The sequence below is a fragment of the Tiliqua scincoides genome, chromosome 2 (genome assembly GCF_035046505.1).
Source record: "Tiliqua scincoides isolate rTilSci1 chromosome 2, rTilSci1.hap2, whole genome shotgun sequence".
Taxonomy (NCBI): domain Eukaryota; kingdom Metazoa; phylum Chordata; class Lepidosauria; order Squamata; family Scincidae; genus Tiliqua; species Tiliqua scincoides.
The window spans coordinates 229,448,217-229,469,073 of record NC_089822.1 but is presented as its reverse complement, the minus strand read 5'-3'; the positions used below and the strand labels follow the sequence as shown (position 1 = coordinate 229,469,073).

General features: G+C 43.9%; 1 protein-coding gene across 1 annotated transcript in view; it reads left to right on the top strand.

Annotated features, from left to right (window-relative positions):
- The window catches only part of GRM7 (glutamate metabotropic receptor 7), a 466,404-nt gene that overhangs the window by 232,282 nt on the left and 213,265 nt on the right, over window positions 1–20,857 (top strand). Inside the window, exons 3-4 of the mRNA XM_066613569.1 lie at window positions 8,594–8,738; window positions 19,856–20,010. Coding sequence (XP_066469666.1) covers window positions 8,594–8,738; window positions 19,856–20,010 — 300 coding nt within the window. The remainder of the gene's footprint in view (window positions 1–8,593; window positions 8,739–19,855; window positions 20,011–20,857) is intronic.

Here is a 20,857-nt window from a genome sequence, read left to right as displayed (position 1 = left end):
GTTATGCATCTCTCCATGAAAAAAGTAAATAAATCAAGAAAGCTCTTCGATCTCGCGAGTCTCCTGCAACCACCCCTCTCCCCAAAAGACTTTGTGCTTGCAACTTGTAAAATGCTTCAGTGTCTAGAGGCAGTAGCATTCATACTGGGGTTGGAGAGAAATCCTTGTGAGAGTGGCACAGCATTGAACAACCTCTTAAATTACAGTGTGGCATTCCAAGAGGCAGTTCAGAAAAATAAAACAATGTCACAGAGCATAACACTCTCCTGGGCATGCGGAGCCTGCAGGAAATTGCTTTGAGCAATGGAGCCAAATCAGTGTTGGAAAGTATCATTTGAGAGCAGTGTTGCAGCCAGTAATTCTAGGTAGCAAGCAAATGACTACAGATCAGAAATGGGCAAGCATATAGATGCCCACTGCCTACATGCACACAAACATGATGGGCAAACAACTGGGCCTCTCTCTTTCTTTCCACCCCCTTTTTGCAGATAACCTAACTTTTCATAAAAAGATCTCTTTGCTATAGAATTGCTGTTTTATTACTGTTTCATTTAAAGCAATATAATTAAAAAGTCACATATGTCTCAAGTTTTTTTGTGAAAAAGCATTCATTGTGGACACACTTTACTATACAGGGCAATAACCATTACATGAACCTCAGTTTACCAAACAAGTCCCCCCATTAATGTGTCCCCCATGCGACTCTGCGCTTTTGCAGCTCTCAGTTTAGAGTGCTTGGATTTATGCTGGAGCAATGTGAATGATTGACTGTTCCGCATCTTTGGAATGGTACTAAATTGTAGCCCTGGTTTGAGCTTTGAAAGAAACCATAACTAAAACTGCAGGGTGTGCAATGATCTAAAGCAAAAGGACAAGGCTTGGAGAGCCTAAGTGAGGGGGGCCTGTCCTCAGCCATGTTTCTGTTTACCAACTTCTGGGTTCCTTGCTGACTTTTGGCAGAAAATAATTGTACTTCACTTTCTAAAACATCAGGTTTTCAAGTTGTGTGAGGCAGAATGGCTTCTGTGATTCCCTCTGGTAGAGCCGTAACACACTGCCCCGGCAGTTGGGGCAGTGATGTCACAATGTCATGTGACATTACTTCCAGGTTCTCACTGGAGGACAGGCAGACATTGTGACATCACTTCCAGGTTCTCACTGGATGAGGGGGTGGATGCTACAATGGCTTTGTGCACCCCATTCCTTCTCCTGTAGAGGCTCCCAGACTCCACAGAAGAAGGAACAGGACATGTGAAGCTGCCAGCAACTCCTCTGTAATTAGAACTGGGGGCAGTCATGTGTCCCCACTCAGTGTCGCTCCCAGGACAGGTGCCCCTCTGGCTCCATTCTAGTTATTATTGTTCTACCCTCTGATCCAGAAAGATGTGAATGTTATTAACTCCTCTTGCTGGATCTAAAGCTTTCCGTTCTGGAATGTAGATATAACATGAGGTGTAGCACATCCCAATGTGACTCTGAGTCACATTCCAAAGACAAGGAGAGGCAAAAATCACCTCCTCGTCCTTCCACTAGCCTTTATTTACTTCCAAAGCTGGTCCTGGATCAGAATGACTCCATCTTTGCCATCTTGTAATGGGGCTCAAACTCCATTCCCTTCCAACTCAGAGAGTAATACTTCTGTTTAGAACAAGTGTTCAGAACTCCATCATATAGAATAATTTACCATTGTGAACTTTACAAAGAAAAGAAACCTTGCCCCCCCCAAAAAACAAAAAAAAACAACAAAAAACTATTGAGATTCATAACCATGGGGCACTACAGAATTAACGTTTTGAGGTTTTGTAATTCCCTATTTTTAGATCAGAATCAACCCATCAAGGGGGAAAAAAACTATTCTATCTTTTCTATCCATAATTATCTTTTATACCATTCTTAGCAAGTGATTTAATCTTCCAGTGACTGCCTTGATTTTGGTATATTAAAGAACCTTGATTTAACTGTCATAATAAAAGCAAGTCTTTGAGGTGATAAAATGCACTGGGGAACTGCATTAAAAATGCACCAAAAATTACAGTGACAACTTTAATAGAATAAAGTTCTTAATTAACTCATCTGTGCTAGACATTTTTAGTTTCTCTGCCAATTTACACTCTGTGGGTTCTGTTTAATTTTGGTTAAGATTAAGTTTGCTGTGGGGGTAAAAAAAAGATCAATTTAAAATAATTTGGTACAAACAATCCATATGGGCTGCGTTTCAAAGAGATGTTGCTTCTCATTCCGCATAGAAATTCTCTTCAAAAAATAAATTATATTTCAAATGCATGTTGTATTCATATTTTTTCTTTTTTAAAAAAATGTATATGCAATCTCATTTAGAGTCTGATTCTAGAGGTCTTTATATTATTCATTTTCACAAAAAAAAATCTCATGAGATAAATAACTGTTGTTGCAGATTAAACATGGTTGGCAACCTTCAGTCTCGAAAGACTATGGTATAAGCCTACAGCACCTGGTATTCCCAAGTGGTCTCCCATCCAAGTACTAACCAGGCCTGACCCTGCTTAGCTTCCAAGATCAGACAAGATCAGGGATGTGCAGGGTAACAGCATAAAACAGATTCCCTGTCTTTTTTTTTTATCTTGAGTTTGCTCTGACCTGTTTTCAACAGTGTAGTGTAAATTCTGAAATGAAGACACTGTCATGATATAGTCTAATCCTAACTTAGCTTCTGCCAATCGAGTGCACTTTGGTTGTGGGGAGGGGGTGCACTTCAGAGGCCTCCTTCAGGTAAAGGAACTTACTTTCATTCCCTTACCTCAGGGGAAACCTCCACTTCCCCAATGACTCTCCTCTGATGTGCTGGTGCATGTCTATTTTGCTGGTGCATGTCAGGGACAGTGAGTAAGAGAAAGGGAAGGGGGCAGGGAATGGGGTTAGGATCTGGCACACACCAGTCCCACGAAGACCAGTGTAATATGATACATAGCATAATATATTATGCTAATGTGAGCTAAACCCCCTGCCTCTCCTGTTCTACAATCTGGTTTTTGGCAGGTAACTGTTAAGCTAACATATTATGCTAATGTGGGTTAAACTCACAGTCTTGGATGTTACTCTTGTCAGAATTCATAACCTTATCCATTTCTGACTTGAATAGCCTATGACCATGAGGTCTTTAAGAGATGCAGGTTCCAGGTTTCAAAGCAATTTATTGTGGAACTCACTGGTTTAAGCTCTCTTAGGCTGCAATCCTCTCCCACTTACCTGGGAGTAAACCTTATTTGCTATAATGGAACTTACTTCTGAGTAGACATGCCTAAAATTGGGCTGTTAGAAACCCTTGAGAGTAAGTACAAAGGTACTTGTTTTTCTGCTTCTTGACACCAGCAACTGCTTGTGGATTGTCTGAATTCTGGAATCAGCTATTAATATATTTACTAGAGACCTTTTCCCACTACTTCAGTAAATCTGATCAGATTCATGTGGTGAAACTCTGAGAAAGAAGTGGAAGGATTCTTCAAAATCAAGACATCAAATCAGTAGATCAGTGCACATGTACCCAGTCGGTATATGCTTGAATTAGACTCCAGTGACATTTTCAGAATTCATTTGCATTGTGCTTTTGTGGCTGACTGCATACATCAGGGATGTCCAAAGTTTTTGGCAGATGGGCCACATCATTTCTCTGACACTGTGTCGGGGGCCGGAGGAAAAAAGAATTAATTCACATTTAAAATTTGAATAAATAAATAAATAAGTTTACATAAATGAATATATTAAAGATGAACTTATATTAATGAATGAAGGTCTTGCAATAGCTCAAGGCCTATAAAAGGCCTTGCACAAAGCAAGGTCGGCCTTTGCTTTGCTGCCGCTACTGCATCACAGACGTGAAACAACAAGCAGTGGAGGGAGCCCTTATCCCATAGCTAATGTGAGAGGTCAAACAGTCGCACTCACGCTGAGAGCAGTTGCATCGGGCCAGTGTGGGCTCCAACAAATCTCCAGAGGGCCAGAGACCCTCATTGGAGGGTCTCATTGGAGACTGGGGACTCCCTGAGGGCCGCATTGAGAGGCCTCGAGGGCCGCAAATGGCCCCAGGGCCAGGGTTTGGGCACCCCTGGCATACATGAAAACAGAGACAGATACATTTCTGTGTGCACTTTTGGTGTGCTTTTTTATTGCTATCTGTTCTAGTAGGGCTTCTTAGTTATTGGCCTGTCCTTTTTTTCCGCTTGTCTGATCTCCAGCTATCTTCAACTTTATGATAATGAGATAAACCATGTGCAACAGTGACACCTGCTGGAGGATAAACCACCAGTATTGGTTTCCTTGTACGTACAATCTGGAAACTGACACTGTTGAGGAAGGTTAGAGAAGGGCCAACTGTGCAGCTATCAGGCAACCAAAAAAGATCATATCCATAGCATGAATTTTGAAACTCCATAGAACTGGCTTCTGTGTAACTGCTTTGAAACAGACACAATAGTTGTGGTAGTTCTAACAGTAGTTAGAAGTTAATATTCATTCCCTATGGCCCTTGGACACTATGGAACACTTTATATTGCCCTTTTCTACAAGTTGTAAGCAAGCTTACCACTGGAACTAGTCAGCGGTAACTATTTATCAGATTTAAACTACCTGCATGTATCTGCAGTGTATTTAACTATAGTATTTTTCCATCAAGGAGCATGTATCCTTTTCCAAATTACAGTGTATGCAGCACTCTCACTGCAGTTGGTTGATGTTTTAACTTCCACTCAGGCTGGTGATTCTACTTGTGATAGTTTGTGGGACAATATTCCAGTGTCCAATCTCAGCTGTATTAAGAGAAGCCTTTCTAGATTAAACTGAGAGGCAAATTACTCTGATAAATGCAAAGTGTGGCCCTTTCCGGGACTGCTGCAATCTTACTCATGCTTTTCCTAGGAGTAAGCTCCATTGAATACAGTGAAACGTACTTCTCAGTAAACATTCAAAGACTTATACTGTAAATTAGGTAGCAGCCAGCGAAGGATCTGTAAGATTTGCAAGTAAGATTTGCTACCACAGAGTGCAAGGAGAGGTATTAACTTTTATTTTCTGCTTTGCTGTAAGCCCATCTAAAGATGCTGTGAGGGGTGCCCCCAAAGGGGGGTCTCTGGGAGTCACCCAGCGGGGTGCCGAGGGTCAGCTGGATGGTCTCTTGGGACCCCTGGGTGGGGTTTCCACTTCCCAGGGGTTCCTTGCAGGGGAAGCCTCAGACCAAGCCAGGGAAAGGGGTTCAGGATACCCTTGTCCTCCTCCCTGGAGGCAGGACCTGAGGCCCTTGGTCTTGAGGCAAGAGCTCCAGCCTCCTGCCTTCCCTCTCCAGAACTGCCTGTCATCACAGGCCTCCCTGCTTTTATCCTCCCCAGCCACACCCTCAGCTCTTCCCCTTCCTCTTCCTTTAAGCCTCTCTAGGCTTAAAGGGGCCCTGACCCTAGCCTGCTTCCCTCCTCTTTGGTGGTTAATGGTGACCCAGCCCTGCTCACTGTTCTGGTCAGCTGAGCTCTGGGGGGGCAGTCTCTCCCAGCCAGCTGCCCTGCATCTTACCTGGTCAGCTGGTGGTGGCTCTGTGGCCAGGCAGGTCTGCCCTTGGTCTGCAGCCAGGTAAGGCAGGGGTCGGACAAGGGCTTGACTCCTGACAGATACATCTCCATAACATCTAGTCACTGCAAAATGGAAGCTTGGGTTTCTGCAGCCTTTCATAGTTATGGCCAACAGCTTTGGTGACTTTAAAAGGGGATCAGACAAATTCATGCTGGAGAGGTTTCTTGCTGGCTTATTAGTTATGACAGGTCTGTGGGACCTTCATGTTCAGAGGCAATATATTTCTGATTACCGGTGAATGCTTAAACATCCACAGGGAAGCTGTGGTTCTTTCTCTTCATGACTTGTTATGGCTTCCCAGACCAATATGATTGGCCACGATTAGAAACTGGGTGCTCAATTAGATGGATGTTCAGTTGGTCCAGCACAGCAACGCTTAACATTACTGACACTGGATTCTTTCCTTCATTTCCTACTTCAGAGCTACTTGGTGTCTTGATTGAACGTTGTGGAGAACAGAATCCATGATTTGATCATTATATCCAATAGGGCTGCTCTTTATACCACGTGCATGTTATGGATGGGAATGTTTTATAAAGGTTCCAATATTTACAACTTGGATCAACACGGGTGCCCATCCTATCCATATTATCTGGAAGTACACATATTTAAAAATGAATAGAATGCCAGTTAAACACTTTGATTGGCAATAGAAGTTTCTCTATTTTTCTCATCAGACAAGATGCTATTTCTGCATTTTCCTCTCTGCAATGACTGCTGTTGACACGGTTTTGGAATCCCTGACAACATTCAATAGAATCTTCTCCTGTTCCAAAATGATTGTGGGAGGAATATCCCACTCTAGTTATGTTGGATCTGGCAGCATATTCTCTGGAGAGATTTTAGGCTAAATGTTTTAGTAGTTATGTGCTACCTGTGAGTACAGCCTGGGACAGATAGTGCTGGGAATTAAAATGACTAGGGCTATTCAGAAGCAATTGAGTCTTCTCTGCCAGAAAGACTTGGGCCATAGGGAAAAAGCAGTAACTATAAAGTCAGGCAATTTTCACAATATAGTTTGGGGAAATAGGTTTTCATCCCTTCTCCTTCATGGAACACTCTGATGCTTTAATATCCCTGTTGATCAAAGGCTCACCAGGAAGACATGGATGTGTCCCACATCTTTGTTTGGCTATTAATAAAATGGAGGCTGATGCCTAAATGTTTGCTGTCTGCAATGGCCAGACATGCCTTTAAATCAGGGTCTGATATAGAACTAGATCAAGGGTGTCTAAACTTTTTGGCAGGAGGACCACATCATCTCTCTGACACTGTGTCAAGGGGAAAAAAGGTTTAATTTACATTTCAAATTTAAATAAATTTATATAAATGAATATATTAGAGATGGAAGTTAAATGAATGAATGAAGATCTTGCAGTAGCTCAAGGCCTTTAAGAGGCCTTGGACAAGCAAGCAGTGGAGGGAGTCCTTGGCCTGCAGCTCACGCAAAAGGTCAAACAGTCACCCTCACAATGAGAGCAGTTGTGTTGGGCCAGTGCGGCATCCAGCAAGTCTCCGGAGTACCAGAGACTGATTAGAGACTGGGGGCAGCAGCGGACCTCCACAGCCCCATGCCCGGGGCAAAGGTCTGCAATGGTGTCCCCCCCGTGGGCTACCGCTGCTACCTGTGCAGAAATCTGCCCCCCCCCACTCACCTGTGGCTCACGGAGCCTCGCGCAACCTTCACCTGCGTCGGAGAAACCTCTGTGAGGTTCCCCGATGCTTTAAACCGAAAGCACAATTTCTGCCCCCATCGGGAGCCTCAGAGAAGCTTCTGCGGGGTCTTAGCACCTTGTGCCAGGGGCTTTTGCCCCAACAGACCTTATAGTAGGTCCACAACTGACTGGGGGCTCCCCACAGGCTGGATTGGGAGTCGCTGAGGGCTGCAAATGGCCCCTGGGCCAGGGTTTGTGCACCCTTGAATAAAAAAGGACAAAAACGGGGGAAAGTTGCAAGAGGTATCCGATAGTATCATCTCACAGAAGGAACAGGTTTTTGGAAAGGAGCTGTAACAAATGTTAAGCTGTGTTTTCAGTGGAAAACTTGGGGAAATCGCAGAAGTTTTTTTTGTTTTTTTAAAGCATATATCCAATTTCACTTCAGTGTCTTGAGATCAAGCCTAGCCTTGATTTGTAACAGTGAGATGAGATGAGAGAGAGAGAGAGAGAGAGAGAGAGAGAGAGAGAGAGAGTTCATAGTTAGGGATTCATAATAATAACAATTTATTGCTGCTCATAATCCAAAGGGCATATAGGGACACTTTTTTTGTAGGAGTTGCCACCAGGGATGCTGAGAGCTGGCATTGGGCCTGGGGCAAGCTGCCTGATTAGGTCCCCCTTCTTAAATTTTTCCTACAAACCAGATGTTAATATATTTTTAAACACACTTTTAAGTGACTGTTTTAATTCAGCAGGAGCAAGATTGAAACTAAATGAAAGCATTTATCAGAATGGGATAATTATTGTGTTTATTAAAAACAACATTTATTATAAATCTATTTAAAAAAACAAACAAAAAAAAACACCCAACAGGCTTCCATACTCGAGGAAGCTTTAGATTTGGAGAAGACCCCCTGTTTAGGGCTGAAACTGGATGAGGATCAGAAAACTAATTCTGGATTCAGATATGGAGTTTTATTTGCAGAATGTCTCTTTATTTGTTTGCCCCTGCCTAGAAATTTAAACTGCACTTTTCAGTTTTCAAGACAGACTAAAATGCTTGACATCAATTTTCACAGCAATCAGCTAGGGCTAGGCTATGTTGTCCTGTAATGAGGTAGACTTGTAATTTACACATGAACAGCCAAAGATCTTCATGGCAGATTGGGGATTTGGATCCCACACTCATATCCAACACCAAATCCACTGTACCACCCTGGGCAAATTAGGCCTTCATTTCTCACTTTTTCTTCTAGTCCTCCCTTCTAACCACTATTTTTTCCAGTTTTCTTCCTTGTTTTAATCTGCAGATTTTAGCATCTTGTCTTTCTTTCTATTAACAGGTGGTGGTCTCTGCATTGCCCAGTCATTGAAAATCCCACAGGAGCGCAAAGACAGGACCTACGAATTTGATAAAATTATCAAGCAGCTTCTAGATACACCCAGAGCCAGGGCTATCATTGTCTTTGCCAACGATGAGGATATAAAGTAAGGATGACTGGGGGAATTAATTCATTTTCATGTAATGACTTTATGGATTAGGTCAAGTAGACATTTACAAAATACAAGAGTGCTTATATCTAAATAGTACAGGGATGCACAACTGTAACTAGTCACAGAACCATATTTGGGTGGCTTCTATCCAATGGTGTTACCTGAGTATTGTGTATTTACAGACTCTCAGGCCTGCTGTATGTGTGCAACAGAACTGGGTGGAAAACTGAGGTGCTAGACTGGACTGTGTCACTTCATATTGTAGGTGGCAGATGCTATTTTCTTTCAGGTGCTATTTTCTTTTAATGTTGTCTTGAATTAGCATCCCAGAGGGAAAGACTATATCTGAGCTAGCACTTACCATGCTAGTATTGAATGTACGTAGAGGTTTATTAGTGTTTTCTTTAATGCAAATGAACATGCGGAAATGTGACCCTCAAATTGTGTGGGAAGTGGTACAGGTACCCCTTCTGGACATCTGGACAACCCCTTATCTGGATATCTGAAATCTGGAATATTCCAGAATCCAAACATTTTTGCCCAAGGCTTTTTTTTTTTTTTTTTAAATGTAGTGTGAGCATGTGAAGGTCTTATGCTAAGTCCCACCTGCAGTGCAAGTACAGGCTGTAATTTCTGTTCTCTACTCTGTGGTGTGCACCTGTACAAGCATTGTTGAAAAAAATTTCAAAGAGCAGTAGACACCCAGATGGGGAACAGTGAAAAAAAACAAGAACAAATACTTCTCATTATATTTATGCAGTTATTTTGAAATCCAGACGAATCTGAAACCCAGACACCACCTCGTCCCAAGCAGTCGGGATAAGGGATACTCAACCTGTACAGTCCTTCACCTCAGAATTCTGTCATGTCATTATCATCTACTGTATGAGTAGCCCAGACTACTAGCTTAGTTTCTCAGATTAAACAAAAATCATAGAAAAGTTGGGACTGTTCCATTTTATGTTGTAGGAGAGGAACTGCATGGTTGAATTCTCTTCCCATGAAAAATTCTTTTCACATACAAAACAACGTCTCAGAGGATACTAAATAGAGAACTTGTCGCCACAGCATCTAGCTGCCAGAGCATGGTTTTATTTTTTATTTCATATAGGAAACTGTACGATCATGCAATCCCTCTTAAATTGCACTCTATAGGGTGCAGTCCCAAAGGACCCTTGGGCTGACGCAGGCCTATGGGCAACCAGGTGGGGAGCAGAAGGCAGGGCCATGATCCGGCACTTCTGCTGGATCCTAGCCCCATTCCCGGGCAGCCCGGGGCAGCTATGAGCTATTTGATTTGCACCACTGATTTATGTGGTGCAGATCCAAGTAAACCCATTGGGGCTGCTGCAATTCTACCCAGTGTAAGGAGAATTATTTCCCCTTGCCTCGGGCCGAGTCTCAGCCAGCCCCAAACTTGTGCTGGATAAAGCACAGGCCCGCTGGCCTGCCTGTTCCAGCACGTTAGAATTGTGCTGATAGTTCTTTAATAGGTTGGTTGGTGCAATCTCCATCACAGATCAGCTGCTTCCAAGATTAATAGTATTTACACCCTGCACAAATGCTTATTTTGAGGCAAATTGCTGGCACTTCATAACTGAAGTTGTTTTCTCTGTAAGCTAATTTCCTTGCACTCTGCAAAAAAGTTCTGTTCCTTTGGAAGTCATTGCAAAGGAGTGAGCTATAATGCAAAATGCTGTCATTTTGCAGCACCGGTGTTCAGTCAGTAAGCCTTGCAAAACCTGAGGTGCAAGATCAAGGCAGCAAAACTGGAAGCTCTGCAAATTCATCACAGCAGACTTTACTAAATCTGAGCTATTTGACAATTCAGATTTAAGATCTTGCAAGCACACCTTGAAGAAGGTATGAGGCTCAAACAGCAAACAAAGGAACTGTATTTTAAGTATTTTTCTTTGTGTCTTAAAACATTGTAATATATCAGGCAACTCAATTGTTTTGTAGTTAATACTCACATAGGAAAAATCCAACCCTGACTTCAGCATGCATTGCCCTTGGGCGGCTGCCGTTGTCGTCAGGGCTCACTATTAACTGCTTGCACTCAACCTTGGACAACCTAGAGGTTCTTGGGCAACATCTGTTTTTCCCCACAGTAATGCACTCAATCTAATGTCACTCTTAGATATTCTGTGGAAAATGTCAGCCGCCGTTTTTCCTACAGTGGACACATTATGGGGAGGGGGGAATTGCTGCCCAGAAAACCTCCTCCTGAACTTAGGAGGGTTGGAACATGTAGACTGGAACTCATGAGGGGACTTCTTGAGGACCCTTTCAAACCTGGAGACAGCCCTGATATGACTTGAATGTTTGCAGAAATTGAAACACCTGGTGGTCCTTTAGTTTTCTTTTGATCAGAGATTGAGGGCCCAGGCTTTCCCTCATTGCCCAATGGCAGCAAGGCTCCTCTGATGGTCGTGAAAGGTGCTGCAACGGCACACAAGTCCTCATGCTGCTTGAAGTGCCAGTAGGAAGGCCTGCGCCATCCTACCTCTGCCATCCAGGAACTCCCTGCTTGCTTGAGCAGGTAGGATGAAGGGAGAGGTGGGAGGCATGGCAAAAGGGCAATACAGAAGCAGGGAGGGGGACATTACAGGCGACAGGGAGGCTGCAGGAGCAAAACATTTGTCACAGGCAGCCCACAACTGATCTTATCCCATCCAAAGGAAGCCTCCCCACCCTTCTCTCCTCAGACTTAGCCTATATTTGAAGTTTTGATTTTTTGCCCCAATGTGCATTGCTTTACACTTACATTGAAACGCATCTCCCACTTTGCTGCCCATTCTGCAAGTTTGGAGAGATCCTTCTGGAGCTCCTCACAATCACTTCTGGTCTTCACCACTCGGAAAAGTTTGGTGTCATCTGCAAACATAGCCACCTTGCTGCTCAACCAGGTCATTTATGAAGAGGTTGAAAAGCACCGGTCCCAGGACAGATCCTTGGGCACACCGCTTTTCACCTCTCTCCATTGTGAAAATTGTCCATTGACACCCACTCTCTATTTTCTGGTCTTTACCCAGTTCCCAATCCATGATAGGGCCTGCCCTCTAATTCCCTGACTGTGGAGTTTTTTCAGTAGCCTTTGGTGAGGGACCATGTCGAATACCTTCTGAAAGTCCAGATATATAATGTCCACGGGTTCTCCCACATCCACATGCCTGTTGACCTTTTCAAAGAATTCTAAAAGATTCAAACTTGCCAGTGCAGGTTCAAGGATACCCATTGTCGGTCAGGAAGCTTATGTGGGGGTAAGCTTCAATGAGGTTATGTTCCTCATTGAAGCCTCCTGGCCCACTCCCCACCTCATGGAAACAGTGTTTGCCAATTTGGTGTCACTGCAGTGGTGGTGGGGGGGAAGCATAAAATTGAGCTGTCAAGGACAATGATGAGAGTGGGTACTTGTAAGTTGGGGCAGGAGCTCCAGTCTTTTAAAATTTTAATAGGTTGGCAAGAATATGTATTTGACAACTTCATTACAGACTGAAAACAGCCTCTGGTCACCAACACTTGTTCAGTTTTGTGATTTCACCTGTTATGCAGGATTGTCAGAGACCACTGAAACCAATGCAGGTTTAAAGGCTTTTATTATGAGGAATGGAACCTGAACCACACCAAACCAAATAAACTTGTTCCAAATCTTCCCCAGTTGAGTGAGGACCGGAGGCAGGCACTGGGCAGGCAGGAAGCAGCAGGACTTGAGGCAAAGGGGCTGGGTGGTTCCTCCCTGGCTCTCTCTCAGGTTCTCCCAGGGGCTCCTTGCTGCAGCTCTCTCTCCTCAGCTCAGCAGTTCTTCCCTGGTGGTCTCCCTGCAGCTTTCTGTTCCAGCTCCTTCTTTGCAGAGCTTCCCTGGTGGTCTTTCTTCCTTCACAGAGCTTGCTCTCCAAGGCTTCTCGCTGCAGCTCTTCCCTGGTGGTCTATCCAGCTCTCATGTGTGCAGCCCCTTTTATAGGCCTCTGCACACAGCAGCCTCTACCTTCCCTCCACTGGTACTGCAGCCTCCTCTCCTGCAGCAGTTTTCCCTCAGGTCCTCCTCAGACGGAGTCCAAGTTTTACACATAACACACCTATACCTTCTTTTGTGTTAAGCTTGACCATGTGATAGATAAATATAATCTTGCTTGGAGACCCTGCTGCAGTAATTTGATTTTAACCCAGATGAGAGCTGATCAAGAAACTGACTTAGAAGGCTTCAAAAGCTTTACTGAGTAATTTCAAGATTAGTAAAGGCCTGGCAAGACAAAACCCAGGAGTATTAGTGTAGAAAGTGTAGAACAGAATAATTTCTCAGGATTTGGGATGGTGCAAAAATGATTGAAATTATGTATGTTTTTTTTTTTTTAATTATGTCAGCATAGCTAGAGAGAAGTGGGAAGAAGAAGAAGGTCAGGGGAAGGAGTCTTTCTTAAGCAGTCTTTCTTAAGCAGAAAGGAAACTGGGTGTGAGAAGGGACAGATACGAGGCATACTTATGACCAAGACCCACAAAGGGGAGGAAATGCATATTTGATTTGAAGTATTGGTTCAAAGCTTTAGATGTAGGCCCTTGCTATGTAATAATAGTCTTCTGATAAGGAATTACTGCCACAGTAAACACTAGGGTGTATAACCTTTCCAGATTCCTGTTTTTTGTTTGTCCAGGTTGTTTGATGTGTTTATGGTTCAGCTAGTCACGATGGCTATGTACTAGAGGCAGTGTCTTCTAATCCTAGCTGCAGGGAGCAATGGGAATGAGAGAGGTATATCTGTGTGCTGCTTATGGGCTTCCCAGAGGCATCTGGTTGGTCACAGTGGGAAACAGGATTTGGAACTAGATGGGCTTTTGGCCAGATCCAGCAAAGTCTTTCTTACTTCTGTGGAGAACAGAAATAAATTTTTAAGCTATACATAAAAACCCAAAAATTACCTTGTAAATTTTATCCGTTGTTTTATTCTTTGTGGTACTCTTTGATGCTGTTGCAATAACTAATAATCGCAGGATGCTCTCTTTGTTCCAATAAATGGTTGGCAACCTTCAGTCTCGAAAGACTATGGTATAGGCCTACAGCACCCGGTATTCCCAGGCGGTCTCCCATCCAAGTACTAACCAGGCCTGACCCTGCTTAGCTTCTGAGATCAGACAAGATCAGTGAGTAAACAAAGAACCAAATAGATTGAAGAAATGCAGAGTACAAACAAGAGATGACGACTCTTCTACGTATTGTCAGCATATTGCATTAGGAGAGTTTGATATTAAAAAAAAGAAAAGAATGGAAGGCCTGATAATTCCAGAATAAAGTCACTTTTGGTAACATCCCTGACCTCATTCTCCAGAGTCCAAGGTCATTTCTTCATGGAAGAGTTCATCAGGAATCAACATCTGATGCATATTCAGATTTTTCAGTTCACTGCATCCATGTTCTCCTTGGCCTGGACCTTTGCACACCTGCATTGCTAGGCTAGTAAACATGGTGTGGATGCCTGAAGCAGTGATATTAGCTCAGTTTTCAAAGCAGCATGTGTCCCCCCACCCCCCATTCTTTCAAAAAATGTTTCTTGAGTTCCCACTTTAGAACTGCAACTCAAAAGGGGAAAGAATGGCTGTCACTCTGCTAGTATGCCTTTTATATTGTCAGCGGTGCCTATTTAGCAATGAGTCAGTGCATGGATCGATGAAGGGTAGTTACATCATAATGACTAGTGGATGGAATGCCATAATACAAACACAAGGAGTCCAGCAGGGCTACTTGCAATGTTTTGGCTCATTGAGCTATCATTGATGCCATTTGTAGCCAGGCTGTGAAAATGATGCAAGTAGGTTTGTGATTAATTGCATTAAGTCCTTCACAATAGTTGATAAGAGAACCTCAGCATTCCTGTTGCGTTGTTCCGTTTCTACCAATCAGCTTAGGTTGTGTTATTCCCATCAGGAAAACTCTGGCATCTTCTTTTTGTTGCACTTTGTTCCCCCTAAACCACTGGTTTCCAAACGTTTTTGGAATGTTTGGTGACTCCTTTGATCTGCTGGGCCACTGGCCATGGCTCCCTGTTCAGGCTACAATCCTATACATTATATAGGGTGGTGAGTTTTTCACAAAGATTCTGAGGCTCCCCTGGCTGGTTTGTGTGGCTACCCTGGGAACCCCAGCTCACAGTTTGGGAACCACTGCCCTAAACAGTTTTAAATGTATAATAATAAAATAAATCCAAAAGTATCACAAGCAAGTTTGTGGAATTCATAATAGGTGGTGGGTGGGTGGATGTGGAGCACTGTGTTTGCAATCTTCTGAATTTCACACAGAATTTGCAATTCTTAAAAATCTAGCAACAACTTGTTGTGAAGTGTAGGAGTTTCCAGCAGAGCAATATAAACGGCCGCGCAGCAGAAACTTGAAGCTGATGATCAAGACTGTCCCACAGGAGGCACGATAGTTGCAAATAACCACTCCAAACAGAAGGCTGGGTTCCACCACCAAGGTATATTTACAGGAGATATTTACAGCAACATAAGCAGACAGCAACGCTGGTCAAGCAGCCAGCAACACACGTCTGGCTCCTCAATCCCTATGCCCCAGGAGCGTTTGTTTGCAGGCCTACTTTATACATAAGGCCACGCCCAAACTCAGGTGCGCAGGGTTTGCACTTAGTATCACCTGCCACTTAGATACATGGAGCACATCAGAATTAAACATCAACAGGCTACATCAGGTACAGTGCCTGTAACTTTTCTCCTGTGCACAAGACCTGAGGGATTTCTAAGGTTTCAGACCTCAACACAGCTCTAGTTCAGTCAAAGAACGAGAAGAAAGCATGCAAATGTCGCTATATAATTTTTGTGAGGGTAGGATTTTCTGAATTGATATTTCACATGTTCTTTCAGATCCTAACAGGATGGAGAATTTTCCCCATTTATGACACTGAAATGAGACTTAACATTACTGTTATTTATTCTACGAAAGCCTTTTCCCATATAGGTGTATACGCTCTTACCATTTTTTTTTTCTTATTTGGTATTGGACCAAGTGCCTAGCTATTGCTTATGAGATCTTATTTTTTCCTTATTGCTGTTGCTTATGGTGCTGGCCTACTACACAACATTCTAGGCTGTTGTACTTCCTTCTTCTGAGAAGTTAGCTCAAACCATTTTTGCCCAATGTTGCATGTACAAGGCAGGGATCAAATTCGCATGCCTGTGCGCTGGGCAAAAATGGGTTAATTCCACAGTATCTTGAGCAACGAATCATTCATTCAGAAACCTCTTGTTACAAACGCTTACCTGATACTGTGAATATGTGATTTTTGATTTCTGTATGATTTTTTAAATCTGTATGATTTAGGAAATTAAAATCCCTTGCTTATCTTATGGATTGCAATACAATGGATATCCATTGCTTATCTAATAACTGAGAGGTTTTTTTTTTTTTTTTTTAATGCAGCCTTACCCATACTTAGCTAATCACTCAGGGCCCTATCCTGTCCAGCTTTCCAGCACTGATGAAGCCATTCCAACAAGGTGTGCACTGCATCCTGCAGTGGGGGGACAGTCAAGGAGGCCTCCTCAAGATAAAGGAATATTTGTTCCCTTACCTCAGGGTTGCATTGCAGCTGCATCGGTGATGGAAAGTTGGATAGGACTGAGCCCTAAGAAGTACAGAGGGCTTCTTTTGCTATGTTTGCCCTGGTATGAAATTTAGAGGGCAATACAGAGTGCTCAGTTCGCCAGTGCAAGTCCCTTGTGCCAACCCAGGAGTGTCGCGAACATGCTGTGAAGCACATTTGTGACTACTCTGGAGCAGGGTGGGCCAGCACAAGAACACATGCCACTCTGTGCCAAATCCAGGCCCCATTTGGGTAAATAAGTGCTGGCTAAGGCAGGCTACATGGAAGGTTGGAAGAGTGGTGAGAGGGTTGGATGGGCAGACCAGGACGCATATCAGGCCTGGGAGGGGGGCGCGATCAGCTACGGCACTTTAGTCTGCACTCCCCTAACCTAACCCCCACTCCCAGCCCAGTCGGCTTTACATAGGCTGCTCAGATTTGCATGAGCAAATTCACTGGTGCATATCTGAGTAGCCCCATGGGGGTGGCTGGCATGCAACACAGGATAAGGGATTAAAAAAATTCCTTGTGTTCCAGCCGGCACCTACCTAGCACTGGCCACACAGCCTGCCTGTTCCGGTGCAAGGTAGGATTCGGCTATCTTCATAAATCTGTATGCATTGATTCTGTAGAGTGATTATAGAATTCTCATTCTTCACCATTTCTAGCTTGCAGGAGGAACCTAATAAAAGGAGCAATTTCTATGTTTGGGGTCACTCTGTAGTTCTTTCTTAAGATCCATGGTGGTGTGTGCTGGTTCCTTTACACTGCAAAATAATGAAAAGGGATTTTTTTCTCTCTCAAGAGGAATTTAGAGAAAGGGAGAGAGAAGAGGTATTCTAGGCTATCAGTGCTGAGTGGGAAAGAAAAGTGGGGAAAAAACTGAATCAGTCTGGATAAATCTCTTAGAGGGGGAGAGACATGAAAGTGAAAGGAGAGCTAACAGAAGTGGCAACAGAAAGGGATCAGAACACACCTCAGAACAGCAGTGGAATCCAGTGCACAAATGACTTTGCCCAATAAATTTGATATCAGGTAGTCTAGGCAGCTGGCCCTGCTTGAAGGCTAAAGTCTGAAAGATACAGGATGGTTTATGAATTAAATATGAAACTTCAATGACAATTATATGACAAAAGCATTGCCTGGGTTAAAGTGAGGAAACAAGTTCTGACTCAAAGAATCTCAAGCATTAGGTGGGGTACAGAAAAGGGCAGGAAGTCAAATATCTTGTTCTGTTGAGATTAAAGGTGGGGTACTCTAGGGGGGAAAAAGGACTCACTTCTATAGTTTCCAGCCCTCCAGACAAGCCTGGGCCAAGCCCATGTGTTACTTGAAGTCAGTGTAAATGCCTCAGCATGCCCCGTTGGGGGGACGGGGGACCACAAGGAAGACAGTGAGCTGGCTATCTACCCCATTACTTTGCTCCTTCCTCACACAGTCCTTTTAAAACAAATCAGGAAGTGTGGAACACAATGGCAGTGCTCCCAGTATGTCTTGCTCTTCCTGTTTGGTTAAAAGATACCGCAGAAGGAAGGAGTGAAGTAAGGGGTAGCAAAATGGTCTGAAATGGCTCCATCTGTGGCGGGCTGGAGGGAGACAGGGATAGGCTCAGAGTGAAAGGCATTCTGTTTAGTTGCTCCCCGCAACCCCCCTCTCAATGCAAACTACCTCACTTCATGGATGGGGCTGGCCATGCCTTCAGGATTGGCCTGGAATCTTTGGGGAGTACAGCAATTTCTAGGTGACCACAGTAAGCAATCCTTGAGATTTTAATAAGGTCTAGCTTTGCAATGCTGTAGAAGGGAAGTATGGATAGTTGATGGAGACAACAGTGAAGCAGGGCCTTTGAGAGGAATTTATCAGGGGGTACAAAGTTTCTTTTGGGCCCCTTTGCAAAGGGGGGAGGGGTGAAACAGAGCAGGGGAGGGTGGTGACAGGTGAGCAGAATAGGGGCAGGGAGGGGCAAAACAGGGTGGGGGAGAAGGTAGGGAGAAGGGAGAAGCTGGAAAAGTCTTTGGAGCCCTGGTCTATTAACCCATGTGGCATCAGTAGTGTCCTCAGCATCTCATGCGGGCAGCAAATAGATAGGAAAATCTTAATCTCAGGAAATTTCTGGGCCCCCTCCTTTGGCTCCTGGGCTCCCCTTTTGACCCTGGGCCCAGGTACAAATTACCCCCTTTATCCCCCTCTCCTAGGCCCTGCAGTGAAGTTAAACCTAATTTTTAAAAAGTTATTCTTAATGGAGATTGGAGTGTGTAGTTACATGATTTGGTTGTAAAGTAAAGTAATGTAAACTGATCATAAAAACTGCTCACGAGTTTTTGAATAAGATTGTGGTGGTGTCTGTCTCTAATACTACATCTTCGATTGAAGTGATTAGCACTGAAATTACTGTGGGGGTAGAATGAGGAGAATCTGGTGTCTAATGAAGGTAAATTGCTTCAGAAATAGTCTTGTTTTGTTTGTAGGAAGACATATGGTAAGTACTAGCCTAGTTTCCAAACTATACTCCAAGTGCAGTGTTGGGAGACCCACTATGCTATCCTAACTTATACTGGAACAGAGAGGCCGGTAGGCCTGCCCCATATCCAGCACAAGTTTTGGGTTGTAAGCAGCTCAGCCTCGGGCAAGGCGAAACACTTCCCCTTACCTCAGGGAGAGCTGCTGCAGCCCCAATGGGTCTACTCAGATCTGTGCCACCTCAAGAGGTGGTGCAGATCCAAGCAGCCTGGAGCTGCGCCGTACTGCTCGGGAATGGGATCAGCACCTGGCACAAGTGCTGGGTCCTGGCCCCTCCCTCCACCCACTCATGGACCAGCCCGCCACCCGCTGTCAGCAGAATGCCTCCTTCCCGCCTCCTCCCTGCCCTGCCCTCCCCATTTGCCCCCCAGACTCCCACACCGGCCGAGCTCGGCTGATGCGAACTTAAGCTCTGGCAGCGCAGCAGAGGCTGAATGCAGCCTTCATGGACCAGTGTGTGTCTGCTGCTACCCCAGCTGATTCAGGAGTAGGCACAAACCTGCTTTACAGCACGTTTGCAACCCTACCAGGCCAGCACAAGTGACTTAGGATTGCGCTCCCAGTATAACAATGATCATAGATAGTATCAATATAGCTGCTTAGAAATCATTAGTAACAAAGTATGCATTTAGCTACTGCTGATTTTGAATTATTGAGGACTGTATTTTTAAACATCCCATGTGACAGCAATGCTGAACAGTGAGAAGAGTTCAAAACCAGTGTTGATTTTTTAAAAAATGACATGACTGCTTTGCAACTATACCAATTTGCACTGCTGATTGTTCGAGGCCAACTTACAAAGCCAAGAGACAATGGAAGGCAAGTCTGAAAGCATCCTGATGATGTAGAGATTTTACTTCTCTGAACTTCCAGTCATGTGGTTGCATTGTTCCAGCTCATTAAACAACCTTTCTCTGCTTGCTATTGTTCCCAAGTGACTAAGTACCCCCCTTTTCCCCTTTTCCCTTTATATGTGTATGAATTAAATATTTCTTTCTACAGGCAAATCCTTGCAGCAGCAAAGAGGGCTGATCAAGTTGACCATTTTCTGTGGGTGGCTTCAGACACCTGGGGCTCCAAAATGGGTCCCATACTGCAACATGAAGATGTTGCTGAAGGAGCCATTACCATTTTGCCAAAGCGTGCTACAATAGAAGGTAAGGAGTTTACTTAAGTTGTTTCTTTGGTGTCATTTAATTTTCCTTCCTCCTTGCTGATGCTTTATGCGCACAGCAACAATGAACTTGACTTGATGGAAACATATATCCTATCTTGTGTGTTTCAGAAGCATAACATCAATGCAACCCACTTTGAGCAAAAGCATCTTCCTAGCTGTGTATTGCTGCTGATATGAAAGCCTGTTATTTCCACAGCTGGAAATTTGTCAGCATTTTAGAGGAACTTTAGAGGCTTGCAGACAGCACCCTGAATCACCTCTATTTGGCAGAAACAAACTGAAGTAGCATGAACTACACAAAAACTTTCTGATGTTTCAGGCACATTGAACTTGATATAAAAGGGCCCAATCCTATCCAACTTTCCAGTGCCAATGCAGCCATGCCAGTGGGGCATGCCCTGAATCCTGTGGTGGAGGGGTAGTCACGGAGGCCTTCTCAAAATACGTTTGTTCCTTTAATGCCGGGCTGCACTGCTGCTGGAAAGTTGGACAGGATTGGGCCCAAAGTGTGTTAATTAATGTAATGAATTACTTATAGAATTTATTCCCTGACTTTTCATCAGACCAACACAACTATAAAAGTAAAAGTAAATATTCAAAACTCAACATTATAATGTGCAAAAGGAAGGAGAAAGCTATAAGCTGAACCAATCATCTGTGTTTGGCACATCTTGTTGTGCTATACTCTCCTTTGTTTATTGCTTTACTGACATGGCTATTGCTGTTTGCTGTTTGCATAGTTGCTTCCCCACCAGTTTGGAAATCTAGACTCTTCCTCTCACACTGGTGCTCCCAGCAGCTTATTCACATAGTATGCAAGTGATATC